Genomic DNA, 21,546 nt, shown 5'->3' on the forward strand with positions numbered 1-21,546 from the left:
AGTTGAACCAGATTACAGTTAACAATGGTAATAGTTCCTCTGTTATGCATTTGAAAGCTAGGATCTTGCGTTCAAGCACAAGATGTGGTATATCCCTTACCTGAAAACAGATGTTACACACAGCTGCTTTACTCATCCAGCCACCACTCAGCTTTCATTTGACTTTACAGCTTTATTTAAACAGATTACCTCATTTAAAGGTTTAGTGGCTGATGCTACATTTCATTAATAGGGGATAACTAAAAGTATTTGCTAGTAGGAATGATTCTTTGTCACAATATTCAGTAACTGACACTTAACTAGATATGTTTAAGGCATGATTAACAGTAATAAAGTCCACGCCTCAAGCCAATCGAAGTTACTGGACGTAAGACGTCGATTTCTCTGTGGCCAATGGCCTTGAGCCATCTTGGGCGGGCATTTCTAATATGCAGGGGCTGAAACTGCCTTAAACTTGTCACAGCTTTCCCAATAATTCACTCACCCACCAGAATCCTTGAGCTTCCACCAACCACGTGCAGCCAACATGCACAACAAGAGACCATCACCAAGGGCTGCCGTCTGCCTAGTCCTTCAGCAACCCACTGAGGCTTGAACTGCTGCATTAAGGTCCTGACATCGTACGCCTTATTACATCATGCATTTATTTGCATAAAATAATGTGTTTCGCAAACTGACTACACAGCAAAGAGCTCTGACTCAAAGGTCCGGACAGGGGGCTGGCTTAAAACTCAACATTCACAGCATATCATACTGTCAAAAGTGCAGTCATAACTTGGTGTCAATGAGAGAGAGTGCTCAAGACTCTTTAAGAAAGGGAGGTATGTGGAATGCTACATGGGAAATGGGAGTTCCTTAAGTGGTACTGTATAAGTGGCAGAGGAGGTTTTATTTAACAACAGGTGTCTGTGGCGATTCCATAAAGGTGTCTGAAATGCCTCTCTCCTAGCCACTACTCCAGCCATAGGATGCAGAGAATATGAAGAATGTAGTATCTGCAAGATGGTGTTGTGGTTGACAATGCACAATGAAAGAACTAAGGGAAGCCATAAGTCACATACTGTTGTGCTCATAAGTTTGTAAAGTGTGACATTTTGGCATTGGTCTTTTATTTAAGGATAGTGATCATATGATCATATGAAGCCATTTATTATCACATAAATGGCTCCTTTTTAAATCATAATGATCACAGAAACTCACGCAAATGGCCCTGATCAAAAGTTTAGATGCCCTTGAATGTTTGGCCTTGTTACAGACACACAAGGTGACACACACAGGTCAAAATGGCAATTAAAGGTGAATTACCCACACCTGTGGTTTTTATTTAGCAATTAGTGTCTGTGTATAAATAGTGAATGAGTTTGTTAGCTCTCACGTGGATGCACTGAGCAGGCTAGTTTCTGAGCCATGGGGAGCAGAAAAGTCAAAAGACCTGTGTAACAACGTAATGAAAATTGTTCGGTGTAACAACTACCAGACAATTGTTCGGGATACAATGAAAAACCCACAGGCAACCTCAGGAGAAATACAGGCTGCTCTGGAAAAAGACGCTGTGGTTGTCTCAAGGAGCACAATACGACGATACTTGAAAAAATTTTTGCTGCGTGGTCGAGTTGCCTGATAGAAGCCTTTACTGCGCAATGCCATAAAAAAGCCTGGTTACAATATGCATGACAACACCTTGACACACCTCTGGCACACTGTAATTTGGAGTGACGAAACCAAAATAGAGCTTTATGGTCATAACCATAAGCACTATGTTTGGAGAGGGGTCAACAAGGCCTATAGTGAACAGAATACCATCCCCACTGTGAAGCATGGTGGTTGCTCACTGATGTTTTGAGGGTGTGTGAGCTCTAAAGGCATGTTATCAGAAAATACTGGCAGACAATTTGCATTCTTCTGCATGAAAGCTGCACATGGGACACTCTTGGACTTTCCAGCATGACAATGACCCTAAGCACAAGGCCAAGATGGCTCTCCAGTGGTTACAGCAGAAAAAGGTGAAGGTTCTGGAGTGGCCATCATAGTCTCCTGACCTTAATATCATCGGGTCACCCTGGGACGATCTCGAACGTGCAATTCATGCAATGACTTTGCATGAACTAGAGGCATTTTGCCAAGACAAATGGGCAGCTATACCACCTGCAAGAATTCGTGGCCTCATAGACGACTATTACAAAAGACTGCACTCTGTCATTGATGCTAAAGTGGGCAATACACACTAATAAGAACTAAGGGTATTCAGACTTTTGAACAGGGGTCAGTTCATTTTTTTCTTTGTTGCCATGTTTTGCTTCATGATTGTGCCATTCTGTTATGACCTACAGTTGAATGTGAATCCCAGAAGAAATAAAAGACGTGTTTTGCCTGCTCACTCATGTTTTCTGAAATAGTGATGACATTGGTGTAAACGTTTATATAGTAAATGAAGGCATTTTGAGACATGCAGCTTGAGTTAAGGCAAACATTAATCCTGAGACAACTGAGTCATTTGAATATTGAGGATGTCATTAAGACTAGTTTATAGACAAGTCTTGGAAACACCAATGGTGTGAGACATCTGTCTTCATAAGACATTTTATTATTTATGGTTTCATTTATGTTTTATTTGATATTATTACTAATTATAATCTTGAGATAAAAATATAAGATTTAATAACTACATTTTCACCCTGGGGGTTGTCTAGGTCAGTGAGATTGGTTTCACACATAACTGGTCAAAAGGAGCACATCAATGGTATTTGTGTGCTATGTAACTGTATTACACCAGAATGTGCAATGAAGGAATAATTAGATCTGGAAAATGCATGTACTCATGTTTTCTTTCATTTTGAAAAGCCTCTATTTCATACAGTACAGATAGGGCTATACGTCATTTTGTGTGTGGTCAGGGTTGTCTTTGATTTGATTGATAGAGCCAGACGGGCGTAGGTTTGATTTCAAATGTGAGGGGGACAAGTATTTATTTCAAAATGCCCATGGTTTTTTAATGGAATCTCCAACAAGCTCATGTAGGTGTGATGGTTGGTTGTCCACACTTTTTGGCATATGGTGTGCATGCACTGGTGGAACCAACATCTCTTTGATTCTGCTAGAATAAACACATAAAATACTGCTAAATATGACTTAATTAAGATATTGTTTGTGATGTGTGCTCTTTGTGAAGAGCTACTACACAGAGCTCTGTATTTCAATGTGTGTGGCAGATATAACAACCTCACCTCCCAAGCTCCACCACAACTCTCTGGCATGACAACACTGGTTGACTCAACATCCCTCTGGTTCTGCTACTAAATATGAACTTTCAAGATATGGGCTACACATTATAACATAAATCGTTTTGTTAAAGTTATCCACTTTTATATATTACAGCTATGAATCAACATTTCACCTCAGCTCCACGGTTGACCTTTTCTCCCTGGCTGTCTGATCCTGCTGTGACAGTAACCACTGTCACGTTCAGCAACTGATCCTGCTAAAATGCAGTCCAGAATATGATATGAGCAGCTTGATCTACATTAACGCCTGCATAACCTGATGGCAATGTGTGATCTATAAGAAAACACATTAGGGTTGAAATGTCAAATGCAGCTATCTATGTTGGGAACTACATGTAACTCTGTTGTGAAGAGATCTTGTCCATAGAAGGACCTGTACATAAACAGACATGACCGAGCTGTCTATCTGACAGTGAGGTGAGACAATCTGACCAACAGCACACATCCATAAACATGATTCTGTTGTAAGTAGGCTGCTCATTTGTTTTCTACATGGCTGACAGATTGTGGCTCACGTATTGCTGGCTTACATGAGGTCAAGAGTGTCAGGGCTCCAGCGCAGGTGGGCTGTTTGAAGGAGTAGTTAGATATCGTCATAAAATGTTTCAAACCTTTGTGGAATGAGTAGGATTTTTGGATTCACGTAAATTATTTAAAGTGTGTGTGTGTGTGTGTGTGTGTGCTTGCGGAGTCTTGACTATGCTCACTATTTATCCTTCCTGTTAAAAAACCAAGACAACACAACCAGCGAGGTATTGCTGTGTCAGTGGTAGTATGGAGAAAGAAGTTCTTCCTGTACCCATAAGTGTCTACGTATTCATTACCTTGCTGTTCTTGGAATCCTTTTGAATGTAGTGCTATGCACACACATCCATGCTTGTGTGTCTGTGTGTCTACCCCCATTTTATGGGCTTCTTTTTTACTCATTAATTACTGCTCCTTAGTTAACAAAAATCATTTTTGTATATTTTAAGCACATCCTTCTTCATATTACCATCTTTTAAAACCGACCAAAAAGCTTTTATGGTCTAATACAACTACTTTTTCAGACTTCTCTATATTAATATTGCATTTTAAGTGCTTTAACTGATAATGGGCTTTCTTCTAAACAGCACCCTATTGCTACCTTGGCTCATCTACTTTAAAGGGGAACAGGTTGCCGTTTGGGACTGTCGAAAACTGAACACACAGATCAATCATTTTAATGCAGATTTGAATAAATTTCTCTCTGCAGAGAACATCTGTGTAGATATGTGGTTTAGCAAAAGCTGTGTAACTGTTGTAAGTGTGCCTCTTATTATTTCCCTTGCACGGAGAGGGAAATATTAAAGTCCATTAAAACCGACGTAAACAATATTAACAAAACAATCTCTCCCTATACGTCTCTTCCCCCCCCCCCCCCCCGTCTCTTTCTCTCTCGATTGGGCCACATGTCTGTGCCTCCGTCTGCTGCCTCAAGCCACATCCCATGATTAGTTGTTATGAAAGCTTGATTTCATTGTGATGTTCTCTTTATGGTTGCCTGGTGAATCAAGTCTGGAAGCAATGTGTGCAGACCTGTGTGTCTGCATCAACCTCCTCATTCTATTTCATGAAGTAACGGGAAGCAAGGTTTTCTTTTCACTAAAATAATAATGTGCAGACTGGGCAATAGAACTGTTCATATTTGTGTATATTAAATAGATGTTATCATATATCATGTATGCTGCGCTGCAGATTTTTGAATTCTGTTCTTACTTGTTGTCCACCACTATAAACACCAAGAAATGTGTTACAACATGAAACAGATGAGTTGATCATGAACCTGAAGCTTAAACGTGAAATAGAGGACCATGGTCCTGAAACTTAAACCGGAACCAGCCAAAGACAGAAAGGAAAGCAGTACAGTTGATTCATAGACATTTTTTTATCCAAGCAGGACCACTCTGACTGCTTGCCCTGTCAGCTTCGAGGGGCTGCCCCAGAGCAAGACCGAAAACCTTTTCATTTCTTTTGGTCAGGTTGGGGTGAGTGGGCCCCAACCTGGCAGTGGTCTTGAAAGCAGAAGCTCAAACAGGAGTTATAGGCCGTCATGCTGAGTTCTATATCTTCTTATTTTTATTCAGATTGATAGTTATTCATTTTAGTATGTTTCAATTAATCTCCAGTTGTCATTTTGGTAACAAGCCTGGCATAATAGTCTAGACAGGCACCATTAATTTTGTATCCTAGTATCAAGGCCATATATATGGCTTAAGGCAACATAAGTCTTTATTAGGATGCGTGTGTTTCTGTGTACGTGCCTGTGCGCGCGTGCACGCGCGTGTGTGTGTCTGTGTCCGTGCCTGTGCGCGCGTGTGTCCGCATGACAGACTTTGTCTTGGCAGCACAACTCATCATTGCAGCAAAGCACTTTGAGGTTTCTTAAATGATTCATATGATTGGGTAGGCTGTATTCATCAGGTGTCACCAAACCTCTAAGCACTAGGAAACCTCTCCTCCAAAGCGGTCTATTGGCGCCTGCAATCCATCACTCCTCATCACGACGGGTTAGACACACAAACAGCCCTGCTGAAAGGATGGCGTGTGAAGTGTGTTAAGAGGGTTGTGTGTTTGCACCAGACATAATCCCCAAGAACAATCCCGAATAGCAGCCTGAATAGCTAGGCTTAGTGTTCTACCTTTTACCAGGGATTTGAGACGTCACTCTGAGGGTAGTTCTGGCTAGCGGTGTGCACATCGATGTGTAGCTTGTAATCTAACGATGTCCTTTAATTGGTGTTATTCCATATTTGGTTCAGTAATGGCATTGCTCTGCAGTTTGAAGCTTTGTTTACCTTCTGCAACATCTGTCTCTCTGCTCCCAGAATCATTTTAACTTGTGATATGATGTGATGTTGTGGGTTTACGTGGTTGTGTGTGTGCGTGTGTGTGTGTGTGTGTGTGTGTGTGTGTGATTGAGTGATTGAGTGAAATAGCTAATGTAGAGATATGGTTGATAGGGTAGATATTCTGGAGGTCAAAGATTTAAGGAGCTTACCTGTTGCTTTTTATTCCCAGTGTTCAATAGTGATTGCCAGAAAAGACATTCACCAGACAAACAGACAATAGATGTAACCGATGGCTTCCTTAGCTATTAGAGGTCGAAGCAGCTTCTAAAGTGATTTGAACCCTTTTAATTGGGCTTAGTCTAACAATCAGGAGTGGTTAACTGAATGGTAAGCGAATGGTGGCAACGCAGTAAAACACTGCTCTACACATTAAATCAGCAGCCACAATCGATGCGCTAATCTCTTCTCAGCAGTGCAGTGACACAAGCCCATTGGTTCCTTGCCCTGTTCTCCCATCATGTTTTACTGCATTAAAAAAGCCTAGGGTGACAGCTTACGGTAATGGAGTTGCATTGATATCACTGGAACCTACGGTGGACTGTCTGTGTGTCACCAACCCATGTACACGTCGTCCCATTCTGGAGCCTTTTGTCATTTATCACATTGCTATAGTGTCAGAAAGAGTTGTTTGATGTAGTAGAATAACTGCTTACTGGGCAAAAACACATGTGCACAAAACTAATATCTTACCAGACTTATTGAGCACGCTGCTTCTTGGGCTTTGTTTGGCAAATATTCATAGTGTGGATTTTGGACAATATGCTGTACTTTTAAGAGAGTTCAGTCATAAAGTGTAATCTTCCATAAAAGCACCATCCACTATTCTTGACCAGGGCCCATAGGAAGTAGTAGGCTTTTGGGAAAGAATCCTTAATTCACTAACCTAACCTCAAACCTTTTGTCTGGATCTGAAGGCCTGTCGGTGTTGCAGAAGGTCCTGGACACAGCGGCAGAGAGGAGCTGGCTGGTGACCTCAGTCAACGTGGAGACCATGACGGAAGCCTCATTCCTCAAGGTGTTCCAAGACCTGGACAAAAGGAAGGAGGGGCAGATTATAATCGACTGCGAGACTGAGAGACTTACATCCATCCTCAAAAAGGTAACGCAGCCAAAAACATTCCAGTTCAGTATGCCCAGTGGTAACAGGAAATGCTTCACATGAGACAGACAATAAACAAGTCTGTTCACTCCTTGCAGAGGATTCGGTTGCCATACATAGGACGGAACTTACATAGAATAAGGATGGCAGAATCTTCATTTTATTTGAAATCTAGAGATTTCTGATAGCATTGCTCCGTTTCACTTGAGACACGAGAACTCCAAGTCAAAGAAATGTCACGTTTTCTAAGGGGAATAATAGTAATAAAAACAGGTAGAAGAAAATAGAAGAGAAAGGCGAATAGAAGAGAGGAAAGGACAGGAGAGGAGATGAGAAGATAGGAAAGGACAGAAGAGGAGAGGAGATGAGAAGATAGGAAAGGACAGAAGAGGAGAGGAGATGAGAAGATAGGAAAGGACAGAAGAGGAGAAGAGATGAGAATATAGGAAAGGACAGAAGAGGAGAGGAGAAGATAGGAAAGGACAGAAGAGGAGAGGAGATGAGAAGATAGGAAAGGATAGAAGAGGAGAGGAGATGAGAATATAGGAAAGGACAGAAGAGGAGAGGAGATGAGAAGATAGGAAAGGACAGAAGAGGAGAGGACATGAGAATATAGTAAAGGACAGAAGAGGAGATGAGAAGATAGGAAAGGACAGAAGAGGAGAGGAGAAGAGAAGAGGAGAGGAGGTGACCCACCCAGTGGTCGACCAGGCCAGTGTATGTGTCTCTGAAAATGAGGGGAGATGGATATGGTTGGGTTGACATTTAGAGCTGCGGGGAAGCACTTCCTCACCAGGATACTGCTGCCTGAGGTGCCGGCATACTGGACGAGCAGTTAATGAAACACACACATATTCACAAACGCACGCCCAGATATCTACCCCCCCTCTCTTTTTCTCATGGCCCTACCTTTGTGAGGACAGCATCTGGTTTGTGCGTGTGTGTGTGTGTGCGTGCATGTGTGTGTGTGTTTGTGTGTCAGGGCTGGTCGGTGAAGACGGTGTCTGGTGTGTGTGAGTCTTATTGATGACCTTGTGCCCACAGTTAAGGTTATTGCATCACTCCTGCCCGGTTTCCAGCAGCTGAGCCAGAGCACTTCTCCTCTCAGATGGAACCCATCCATCTCACATGCGCAGCTCTGCACTTCTATTGCAGCCTATCTGTTACACACAAGCACACCCGCGCCAAAACATGCATGCCCACACAGGAACGTACACGCACTCGGAAATACACACACACACACACACACACACACACAAACGTATAGTGACATACACACACTGCAACAGACAGATGCATCAATACACATATTCACGCACGCCCACATAGACAGAAACACACACACACACATATACACCTCTCCTTCTAATGTCTCTTTTGTTTTCACCCCGTGAACATACACAGGTTCTCAGGTGTCAGACTGAATATGAATGAGGACACTTGGAATGGTGATTTAGCCCCTATGAATATGCCAAATGCGTAGCCACAATAACAAGTTTGCATCTTAAAAGTAAATGTCATGCAAATCAGTACACATTAGACGGTGAGGACATATGTTTGCTTCCAAGGCACACTAGACCCAGGCCCCTACAGCTCTTCCAAAATGTAGTTTAGGGTATGTAGAAAGTAGGGTTCCATATGGGACACCACCAGAGACTACAGAGTAGTGGGTGTTTTATCTGAAATAATGTAGGTCCTGGCGGAGAAAACAAGTGAACGTCCTGTGCTTATGTCTTCCTGGTTGTGACTGTGTCTCGGCCATCATCCCCAGTATCTGGCGTCTCTGGGGTGTGTAGACCGTGTGTCATGGCTCGCCACTACCGTGCTTTCCTTGCCGGAGGCTATGCCACAGGGCTTGCCTTGTGTTATATGCCTGGGTCAGCCTTAATAACTAATGCCACTGTCTGGCATGCCCTGCAGCCTGCTTCCAACACACACACACACACACACACACACATACAGAAACACACTGACACACAGGGGATTGGAAAATGTGGGAGATGTTGGGTAAAAGATGACTGGCTAACATCATCAATGTGGTTGCTACTTACTCTCACCTTCTGAGAGCTTATGCTAAGTACAAACAATTGTTTTCATTTAGCCGCACATTTCTCAAACCAAAATATCTTTCAGATTTTTATCAATTGTATTTAAATTCTACTATGTTTTCCTTTCTTTTTAATCAGCTGGAAGCATGAAAACAATCGCAATGACTTGTGTTCTCCCTTGTTGCTTGGTGTCATGAGGTGGATAGATTGAGCATCACACTGTGATCTGTCTTTCTAAATCCACAGCTACACAGGTTGATTTTATTTAAATATCTCTATATCTGCAACTAAATCCAGCTACTTTGTTGGACCGACTGCATTATTTTTAGAGGCACAAGCATTTCCTCCGCTCCCCTCCTGTCATTTTCTCCCCTCCACTCTCTTCTCCTCCCCACCCTTCTCCTCCCCTCCCTTCTCCTCTCCTCTGTCTTCTACTCTGGGTGATAAATGGTGGTGGTCTGACAGAGTGGTTAGGGTTGTGTCTATCTGTCAGAAATGCCATGTAGCCCCCTTCCGCCTGCCTCAACCTGTCCCCGTGGTTCTGTTTACTTTACAACAGGGGGTAGCAATGTTGGGCTCTGTGTGTGAGAGTGTGTGTGTGTGTGTGTGTGTGCATAATGTGCCTGAGCATGTGTGTCCCATGTGTGTGCGCGTTTCTGCGCATCAATACATTTCCAGTTCCAATGATGACGTGGCCAAAGGCATGAAGTTGCATGAAGACAGGACAACACAATGAAGCACATTCCTCATGTTAAAATATCCATACTAATAAAGAATATACATCAATGTTCAAAACGTTGGGGTCACATAGAAATGTTTCATGAAAACAGATGAAATTAGTTTGAATAGGAAATATAGCAAAATGAATAGGAAGTATAGTCACAAGGTTAGATATAATTATTTTTAATTGAAAATAATTGTGTCCTTCAAACTCAAGAGATTTAACTCCTGAAGCAATGGAATGGCTTGATGGGCACATCCATTATAGACAGAATACCAGCTTACTGTTTCCTTCCTACATAGTTCTTGTATTGTTTGGAGATGTGCTATGGGTCATTGTCCTGTTGGAGAAGAAAATTGGCTCCAATCAAGTGCTGTGCACAGGGTATGGCATTCATTCTTCCAGATCCCTTTTATACTGTACAAATCTCCCACTTTACCACCACCAAAACCCCCCAGACCATCATTGCCTTCACCAAGCTTGACAGATGGCATCAAATACTCCTTCAGTATCTTTTCATTTGGTCTGTGTCTGACAAATATTCTTCTTTGTGATCCGAAAACCTAAAACTTAGATTTGTCTGTCCATAACACTTTTTTCCAATCTTCCTCTGTCCAATGTCTTTGTTCTTTTTGCCTATTTTTCTTTTTTTGGTCAGTCTGAGATATGGCTTTTTCATTGCAACTCTGCCTAGAAGGCCAGCATCCCAGAGTTGCCTCTTTGCTTTTGACGTTGAGACTGGTATTTAGCAGGTACTATTTAATGAAGCTGCTAGTTGAGGACCTGTGAGGCATCTTTTTCTCACTTTTTTAGACACTCTAAAGTATGTTTCCTCTTTGAGAGTCAGTTGTGCACCGGAGCCTCACACTTTTACTTCTGTTTTGGTTACAGCCAGTTTGCGCTGTTCTGTGAAGGGAGTAGTACACAGCATTGTATGAGATATTCAGTTTCTTGGCAGTTTCTCACGTGCAATAGCCTGAATTTCTCAGGACAAGAATATACTTATTAGTTGCAGAAGAAAGTTCAGTTTTTCTGGCAATTTTGAGCCTGTTATCGAACCCTCAATTGCTGATGCTCCAGCGTTCTAAAGGGTTAATAAGGTCGGTCCAAGATTTGTACCTTGAGGAAAACACGTTCAGTAGATATCACCTGAGGCACAGACAGCAGACCATCAGATTTAACCCATTTCACATATTCAGAGAAATAGACCAGACAGACGGTCCTGTGAGAACCCTGAGGTTGATGAGCCTAATAATTAGGATGCAGTGATTTACTTAGTCAAAGGTTTTAGGTAAATCATTAAAAGCAGACAAAGCTGCTGGTTGACAAAAGCAGATAGTTTGTTGTTTAGTACGTTGAGTGTTGCTGAAATGCGTCATGGCCACCTCTTGATCCAGACTGCTCCACAGAGAAAACACTGTGGCAGATGACATGGTGGGTTAGCACTTTGTTGATCAAGCATTACAAACCTTTGACAGACAGGGTGGGATTTCGATAGGCCTATTAACTCTTTGTGTCTAGCTTTTCACCACATTTGAAAAGTGGAATGACAGCAGCCGCTTCCCAATGCTTTGTGGTTTCAGATTTGTAGTATGAGGTTTACCCAGCAGGTGACAGGGGCGGAGATTACGCAGGCAGCCAGAACATCAGAAAAACGGTTGCTAATACATATTCACTAAAGTTTGAACACATCGGTGCCCATGGGATGGGCAATGACGACAACAAACAATTTTAATTGGACAACGACGTACCTCACCTGTTCATGGTTCACACTGTTTCTGATTCTTGGGTTGATAATTCTGTTGAAACTGGGGCATTCCAAACATCATTGGTATTTGGGCATGCACACGATATGATCAACGAGCTCAGTCTTCTCTGTTGCAATTTCAGCAGACTAGCTGGCTATATCAGCACTTCATCCAAAATAAAGTCTATCTGCTATAAAAATATACATTACACACATAAAAACATCTGAAATGGGAAAATAAATGTATCTTACTTTGACTAAAATGATTAACTATTGATTTGAATCCCTCTATGAGAGTAAGCTTCGGCCATCGTGTTTCAAGTAGAAAACATGGATGTGTGCTGGTGGGGCCTTGAAACTAGCTGCTGTCAATCTGTATGCATAAGAAGTGACTGCGGGGATGATCATAATGAATATTCATATTACCTAACCTAGTTGGTGTCTCTTCTGCCCAGGACAAGGTCACTACATGGAGACAGTGTACTGAACACACAAACACACACATGCAGACAGACACACACACACGCATATCGCCCTCCACCTCTCTGTGTCCCTCCAGTCATATGTGACCTATAGTCATGTCTTTCCTGTGTTCTCTCTCTCTGTGTTCCAGATTGTTGAACAGGGGAAGAATGCTAAGAGTTATCACTACATCCTGGCCAACCTGGTGAGAGTTCAACATCACTCTGTCTCTCTGTTTGTCTTTATCTTTGTCTCTGCCTCTAGATTTGAGACAGTTAAGTAAGTATTCCTTTAGCAAAAATAATTTTGGCTTAGTATGTTGATTGTATTTTTTGTTGAAGCTTGACATTTTTAAGTGGTATTTTTAATTTACAAACTTCTTAAAACCTGTTATAGAAAACGATATTGGTCTTGAGTCCAAAGTTCTAAAAAGGTTTTATTTTTATTTTTACATGCACAGTTCTCTGTTATCAATTTTGATCACAAACCCAAATATACTGTTATATAAAAGAAACCTCTCCTGCAACAATGTGATCAAATATAGATGCTACATCCGTATCTCTGTCTCTCTAAAAACATTGGAAACTTAAAAAATGTGTTCCACTCCTTACAGTTTTCTCTGCTACTGTGACAAGCTCCAGATAATGCTATTTTTGTTCCCTTAGACATAAGCCTCTAGGTATGATAGTGCATAAATCGTTCTGTTGTGTACCATTCATACATGCTACTGGTAGAGGGGAGGTTTAAGCCCTACACTGATTGATGAATGGGTTAACTGGGGAGATGGAGTGCTGCACAGCACGTACAACAACGCCCACACACACACATACACAAATACACACACACACACACACACACACACACACACACACACATATACACTCAGTTGCCAGCCACTGAAGGACATACAAACTGACAGACGGACAAAAGAGAGTCAGTCAGTAAATGGGTGATTGTGTGCTACTGCCGTCGCTAGGTACCGCTCATTCAGCCTCTCCATTGATACCATGAACACAGCCAAAAATGGACAGGAACTAGGGCGGAAACTAGGGCTATACCCATCTAAAACAAATTCTGGTCAGTTAATAGTCAACAGTTCTCTTGAGATGTTAGTTGTACATCCGGTTTATTTTTTTTAAATTATAATTAACAAAATAACAACACACCTGGAAATGCCCATCTCCACAGTTGGGCAACAATGCAGATGTTTAAATTATCTTAATGAACCTACCTGGGAGAGGGCGGGGCATTTTGGCCCCATGCGCAGTGCTGTGTCTGGCTTGAGAGGTAAAAATGATCACAGTTTTAGGATTGCAGATGTTACAGATGTTGGTTGAGTCTATGGGTCATCAAGTCTCCAAAAATATAGTTACATGCCACCTCTATGCCAACAAGATATTTGGAATTGACAGAAGAAAATCTCTCCTATCATTGTTAAGAAGTAAATGTCAGTAACTGGAGTTTGCTAAAAGTCATTAGAACTTAGGTTAGAACTGGGTTCTGTGGTCAGTTACAAAAACATTTAGCTTTGTGGGTTTGGAGTAAAAGTAGGAATGGTCATTCAGAAAAATATCTTTCTCTCCATTGTTAAGTGTAAATATGGGATGTTGTGGGGCTGTTTTGCATCCGAAGCCCTCAAAACCTGATTTGGATACATGGCGTGGAAGTCAAGTCTAACTAAGTCAAGTCTCACTAAATACGTTCATTGACCACAGAATGAAGCTTTTGCAATTTGCTTTCCGGTTCCCTGACATTAACATGTTAGGTGAGCAGAAGAGGAACGTCCATAGGCCAATTCTCTGAAAGACCTAGAGATATTCCTCATGGATGAGTTGTCTCAGAGAGACACTTATCCACTTTACTGGAGAAACTAGGGTTAATTAATAGTGTCTAAGTTTATTTATAACTCAATGGCTAGGCAGCTAGAAAATATATCTACACAGAATCATTACAAAGCCAATTTCTATTTGCTCTTTTTATTAGCTCTTTCATTAGTCTAGCTTAAAGCTGTGTGAATCAAGTTGCCATGGTAATACACAATGCAGGTCTGCAACCAGTGAGACAGTGAGAGAAACAGGAACAGCTTTGCTGTATGGTTGTTGAAGGAGGAAGGATACAAATTTGAAGATGCATTTTAAGAGCAGCACCAGGCAGCTGATTCAGAGGAAAGCTGTGCCAGAAGCAGTATTTTATAGCACAATGGCCAGCATGCATTCATGTCATGACAAGTAATGGGTCATTATAAATTATCTCTTTTGCAGGCAAAACATTGCTGGGGGTTAGTTCTCTGGCTGTTTTTAATGGTCTTAGATTTTAGATACTTGCTGGACCTGGCAACCATGGATATAGGTGTCCAGAAAGACACTTTCCCCCTTTCAACATAATGTAGGGAGAACGGTTACAAAATGACAGTCTACTTCTGACATCTACAGACATAAAGGCAATATCCAAAATGTTATTACAAGATACAATGTTCAGTGTTTACATGCTTAATATTACATAAAGACATACAATTTTATGATAAATAGAAAGAGAGGTTCTATTTTATGTGACTCAAATTTTAAGCAAATATGTAGAGACCCCAAAAGGAAATTATTTGATTCAACTTATGAATTATATTGACTTTATCTATCAATATATTATTATTACTATTACTGTGTGATAATGTATTCACATGGAAATAAATGGCAAATTGTTAACAGCTCAAAATAGTTGTCATCTAAAATAAATGCTACTGGGTACCCCAGCTTATAGAAATTATTAACTCAAACTCTCTTGCCTGGCCAGTGCCTTAGATTTGTTTGTACATGATAAAACTGTTAAAGCAATAAAGTCTGTTACACAAACTGCCTGCATACTCCATAATGGCTTTAATAAAATTACATTTTATGTGTCCTATGTAAGTGCAGCTATTTACGTGTGTGTGTTAGTGAGCGTGCGTGCGTGCGTGCATACGTGCCGGAGGAAGGCCTGCAGTATATATCAAATGTTTCCACTCAGTGTCCAGGTGTCGGTGAGTACTGGTTACTATAGTAACCTGCTCAGCTCAGTGCACTGCATTAGCTAGCACATGGAGTGGAAAAACACACACATCTTCTCTGACCATTCAACTGAGACATATGGACACCTGGTTGGGCTGGTACTTCTGGGAGGAGAAGGAGACGAGAGGAGGGAAAACAGGAGGGGAGAGGGATGAGACGGAGAGGTGAGGGAATGGGAAAGTGAGGAGGGTGGAGAGAACAGGCCCATTAGGCATATGGAGGATGGCAGTGGAAAAGACAGAAAAGGAAAGATTTAGGGTAGAAAAGCTCGGATTGATGGCATGATTAACACAGAAGTTTGGCATTTATGATATGAGCCGCCATTGGGGTGACTGCAGAAACTGTAGTAATTTTCAATATTCTGAACAATGATTCAGGAATCCTTATGTCTACTGTTTTTTTTCTTGTTCTCCTATTGAAATCCCGCTTCAGTAGCTAAAAATAACTTGATTGATAACAAGCTAGCTAACAAACAAAACAGGTTAGCCAACTACCTAGCTCTATTTACCCAAGTAAAAACTAATGTTATAGCAGCTAGCTTCAACTACTGTTGGGTGGCTTCAACAGACTGTCCAACCACAACCATCAGACTAAATTAGGGGTAGGCTTCTTAAGATTATGCAAACTATCTAATTAGCTTGCCAAGTTAGCTAACTGAAACAAATTGTTGTTTTGCTATGTTTTTTGGCCATTGTCTGAATCAGTTAGTGGACTTTTCTCTGACCAGCAGCCCCAGAGCTACAGGAAGCCTGTCAAATAGCAGTGACAGGTGCACAATACAGATCTCTAATAGCATGATAGCATACTGCACATACATAGCAGTTAATCACTGAAGTGATAATGTAATCACTCTGTCTAATATTAAGGGACTTTTAACTTATTTAGGGTTGTGATCAGTTCTGATTGGTCAGTAAGCTTTTTTGAAGTGTACAGTGTCAGATCACATATCAAATACTGTTACTTGACGCCAGTCCTTTTTGACATTCAGAGACCCAAAAGGCAGGGATGTATATAATAAGGGTATCCTGTGTATCTGTTGAAATGAACTGACTGACACAGTCTGGTGTTAAATGTCCAGACCATTCACAGGGATCCACAGCGAACACAAAACATGAAGATTCAGAGCGCCTTTACACGGCCTCCTGCTGCTGATCTGTCTTTCTGTGTCTCTGTGTGTGTGAGGCTACTTCCATCTGTAGATGTGTTTTTCATCTCTTCGTGCAACTGCTTCTTTATGTGTCTGATTTACGATGCAGAAAGTTTTCCTGCTGAGTGTCTGAATCTGTATTCTGTCTCTGGCAAGATCTCGAATGCATACGGGTCTTTTCTCTTCTGTTGTCTTCTCTAAACCCCACTGGGGGAGAGGGGGAGAGGGGGAGAGGACATGAGCTGTGTACAGTTGCGAGCTTCCTTTTGTCTCTGCATTTTGTCTATTGCTGTATTCTACGTCTCTTTATTCCCGTCCCTCTTTTCTCTTCTTTCACTTTTATTCTCCCTCTCATTTCAATACAAAGGGGATTTATTGGCATGGTGAGCAAATGTTTACATTGCCAAAGTTAGCTATAACAACAATAGAAAGAGTGAAGTAAACTGTCTGAAATTGTGAGCTTAAATCGAAGTCAGACAGTGGCTCGGGCAGTATTCTCTGTATTCTCTGGCAACATTCCAGTTTGCTCTGTTTTGGGGTTGATTCTTTCCCCTATGTGAAATGGTTTACCTTTTGTTCTCTCCAGATTTGGTTAGGTGTAAATGTTGTTTTCTTGGGGCTCCGGCTGAATATATATCAACAGTTATATTGTTATATTGTTGGTCATTAGCGTGTAGTATTTTTGCAGAATTTAGCAGTCAGTTGTGAGTGGACATCAGACCTACCATGGAGGCTAAAGTTGGGTTGCTTTTAATGACGTAAACAACCCTCCACGCCTTTTCTCTCAGATCATTCCCAGGCTTGTGGATCGTACCTGTAGTTTCTCTATCCCCCTCGTCTCCTCATTTCCCTTCTCCTATCTTTGTTCATCCCAGTGGGTCAAAACGGTACATTCTGTAGTATATAGGGTTCCATGTACACGCTGGCATGTTTTACCGCCTTGTACAGTGTTACTTTAAAGGGCCGATGTAGAAAATACAGCACTAAGTTGATAATGTTCTAGAAGCTGGCCCCTCAGAGCAGAGTGTGGGTAATTCTATACCACAGAGACCAGCAGTAGTTCCAGAGGTATGCTTCCATTGTGTTCTACAGTGTTGAAGGTTTCCAGCCTTCATTGTATTTCCCAGAGGTCCAGGATTAACACAAGTCTATAAGGGATTATGCCTACACTGTAGACCTCTCACTCAACCTCACTGATCTTGTCGGTTTTATTCTCTCCTCGCTTCCGTCTCCTACGTCGTTACTTCTTTCTTTTCAGGCCGGGATAACAGCTTGCTCTGCAGTATAACATCTGCAGTGAAAGAGAGGGATTTGCCTTTTTCATTAAGAGATTGACCCAGGCGTTCTTTCATTCTCTCCCTGCTTTATTTTAAACTAGGAATTACAGTGTAGAGCCACTTCACTGCTCTGGCCTTTATACAGCACACTCATCACTTTTACACTTGTTCTCTTCTCTTTCTCTCCCTCTCTGTCTCTCTTTATTCTATCTCTCTGTCTCTTTCTGTCTCGCTCTTCTGTTCTCTCATTTGCTGTTGTAAATAACCTGTGCACTACAAATCTGATTGTGATCAGAATTGAACACAAAAAAAAACTCCTCATAGGTAATATTAGAGGAAATACTCTTAACAAATTTCAGCCGACTGCAGTGTTAGTGTACTTAAGTCATTAGAAAAATAGCAGAAAGATACTGGTCTCTATATTCATATTATTGTTCTTTATTCCCACAGGTTACAATGTCACCACTGTGTGCTTTTAAATACAAATCTCTGATTTGGATTCACCCTTTATTCACAGCTTCATCATCATTACACTAAAAATTACATGTTTAAAATGAATTAGTAAATGCTTAGCTTCTTTCTCTGCCTCTTTTGATACTTCTCTCACTGTTTTGTCTGTATTTCATTTGTCATCTGTCCATCATCTTTCCATCAGGGTTTTCTGGACATTGACCTAACAGATTTGAGGAAAGGCGGGGCCAACATCACAGGCTTCCAGCTTGTCAACTACACAGATCAGAACGTCAGTAATACCATTCAACAGTGGGTGGAGTATGAAAACAAAGACTCCAAGGTTCCCAAGAGACGTCTGAAGGTACTCCACTGCACATACACACACACACACACACACACACACACACACACACATACACAGAACACATACACTCACACTTACAGTTATTGCATTCATCTTCAAATGGCTAGATGGGACAATCACACAATAGCCCAACAGTAATAGTAAGGACATGAATTAAATGAATCATACCATATCTATATAAGTATTTGATACACTGCTGATTTTGCAGGTTTTCCTACTTACAAAGCATGTAGAGGTCTGTCATTTTTATCATAGGTACACTTCAACTGTGAGAGACGGAATCTAAAACAAAAATCCAGAAAATCACATTGTATAATTTGCATTTTATTGCATGACATAAGTATTTGATCACCTACCAACCAGTAAGAATTCCAGCTCTCACAAACCTTTTAGTTTGTTTTTAAGAAGCCCTCCTGTTCTCCACTCATTAACTGTATTAACTGCACCTGTTTGAACTCGTTACCTGTATAAAAGACACCTGTCCACACACTCAATCAAACAGACTCTAACCTCTCCACAATGGCCAAGACCAGAAAGCTGTGTAAGGACATCAGGGATAAAATTGTAGACCTGCACAAGGCTGGGATGGGCTACAGGGCAATAGGCAAGCAGCTTGGTGAGAAGGCAACAACTGTTGGCGCAATTATTAGAAAATGGAAGAAGTTCAAGATGACGGTCAATCTCCCTTAGTCTGCAAGATCTCACCTCATGGGGCATCAATGATCATGAGGAAGGTGAGGGATTAGCATTGAAGATGGGTCGTGGCTGGGTCTTCCAGCATGACAACGACCCGAAACACACAGCCAGGGCAGCTAAGGAGTGGCTCCATAAGAAGCATCTCAAGGTCTGAAGTGGCCTAGCCATTCTCCAGACCTGAACCCAATAGAAAATCTTTGGAGGGAGCTGAAAGTCCGTATTGCCCAGCGACAGCCCCGAAACCTGAAGGATCTGGAGAAGGTCTGTATGGAGGAGTGGTCCAAAATCCCTGCTGCAGTGTGTGCAAACCTGGTCAAAAACTACAGGAAACGTATGATCTCTGTAATTGCAAACAAAGGTTTATGTACCAATTATTAAGTTCTGCTTTTCTGATGTATCAAATACTTATGTCATGCAATAAAATGCAAATTCATTACTTAAAAATCATACAATGTGGATTTTTTTTTTAGATTCCGTCACTCACAGTTGAAGGGTACCTATGATAAAAATTACAGACCTCTACATGCTTTGTAAGTAGGAATACCTGCAAAATCGACAGTGTATAAAATACTTGTTCTCCCCACTGTATATACAGTATACATCATCATCATCATCTTCCGCTTATCCGAGGCCGGGTCGCAGGAGCAGCAGTCTAAGCAGAGATGCCCAGACTTCCCTCTCCCTAGACACTTCCTCCAGCTCCTCCCGGGTGACCGAGCTTCTCACCCTATCTCTAAGGGATCGCCCAGCCACCCCAGCTCATTTCGGCCGCCTGTATCCGGGATCTTGTCCTTTCGGTCATGACCCAAAGCTCATGACCATAGGTGAGAGTAGGAACCTTGCGGCTCAGCTCTTTCTTCACCACGACAGACCGATACATCGACCGCATTACTGCAGAAGCTGCACCGATCCGTCTGTCAATCTCCCGTTCCATCCTTCCGTCACTCGTGAACAAGACCCCTAGATACTTAAACTCCTCCACTTGAGGCAGGCACTCTCCACCACCGAACTCCTCCCAGGCCCAAGTTTTTGCCTCCACAACCACCCAGGCTGCAGTCCGCTTGGCCTGCCGGTACCCGTCAGCTGCCTCAGGAGTCCCACAAGCCAACCAGGCCTGATAGGACTCCTTCAGCTTGACGGCATCCCTTACTTCCGGTGTCCACCACCGGGTTCGGGGATTTCCGCCTCGACAGGCACCGGAGACCTTACGGCCACAGCTCCGAGCGGCCGCTTCGACAATGGCGGTGGAGAACATGGTCCACTCGGACTCAATATCTCACTGAGTGTATACAGTGAGGGAAACTCTGCTGACTGTTCGCAGAGTGCTGTATCAAAGCATATTCATGGAAAGTTGACTGGAAGGGAAAAGTGTAGTAGCAAAAGGTACACAAGCAACAGGGAGAACTTGGTGGAGCTTCACAAGGAGTGGACTGAGGCTGGAGTCAGTGCATCAAGAGCCACCATACACAGATGTGTCCAGGAAATGGGCTACAAGTGTCACATTCCTAGTGTTAAGCCACTCCTGAACCAGAGAGAACGTCAGAAGCGTCCTACCTCGGCGAAGGAGTAAAATAACTTGACCGTTGCTCAGTGGTCCAAAGTCCTCTGTTCAGATGAAAATCAATGTTGCATTTCATTTGGAAATCAAGGTCCCAGAGTCTGGAGGAAGAATGGAGAGGCACAGAATCCAAGTTGCTTAAAGTCCAGCGTGACGTTTCCACTGTCAGTGATGATTTGGGATGCCATGTCATCTGCTTTTTGGTCCACTGTGTTTTATCAAGTCCAGAGTCAATGCAGCCATCTACCAGGAGGTTTTAGAGAACTTCATGTTTCCATCTGCTGACAAACTTGACGCCTGCTCACAATGCCAAAACGACTGGTAACTGGTTTGCTGCCCATGGAATTAATGTGCTTGATTGGACAGCCAACTCGGAGTTGGCTGTCCAATCAAAAGTAAAATGAGATACACCAGACCCAACATCACAGACAAGTTGAAGGACGCTATCCATAACACCTCAGCAGTTCCACAGGCTGATTGCCTTCATGCCACGTGGCATTGATGCAGAAATGCGTGCAAAAGGAGCCCCGACTAAGTATTGAGTGTATAAATTAACATACCTAAGAAACCGTTGCAGGTGTTTTGAGTTGATTAGCTGATTAGAGCTCTTCTCAGGTTGACATTTCTCTATTATAATTTTTTTTTTGAGATACTAGATTTTTGACTTCCATTAGCTGCAGCATAGAAATAATGATACCATCAGAATACTCACTTGCCAAATAATTGTGCACTCAGTGTACATATATACACACACAGACGATATACAAAAATACAGCATAAAA

The 21,546-nt window shown here is 42.0% G+C and overlaps 1 protein-coding gene across 9 annotated transcripts in view; it reads left to right on the plus strand.

Annotated features, from left to right (window-relative positions):
- Window positions 1-21,546, plus strand: part of gria1a (glutamate receptor, ionotropic, AMPA 1a) — a 103,584-nt gene that overhangs the window by 29,337 nt on the left and 52,701 nt on the right. For all 9 annotated transcript variants that reach the window (XR_004575702.1, XM_010865805.4, XM_010865806.4 and 6 more), the window contains exons 4-6: window positions 7,066-7,250; window positions 12,380-12,433; window positions 18,349-18,507. Coding sequence is in view for 8 of the 9 variants with exons in the window: in XM_010865805.4 (XP_010864107.1) it covers window positions 7,066-7,250; window positions 12,380-12,433; window positions 18,349-18,507 (398 nt within the window). In the remaining variant the exon portion in view is untranslated. The remainder of the gene's footprint in view (window positions 1-7,065; window positions 7,251-12,379; window positions 12,434-18,348; window positions 18,508-21,546) is intronic.

The sequence above is a fragment of the Esox lucius genome, chromosome 4, assembly GCF_011004845.1.
Source record: "Esox lucius isolate fEsoLuc1 chromosome 4, fEsoLuc1.pri, whole genome shotgun sequence".
Classification (NCBI taxonomy): Eukaryota; Metazoa; Chordata; class Actinopteri; order Esociformes; family Esocidae; genus Esox; species Esox lucius.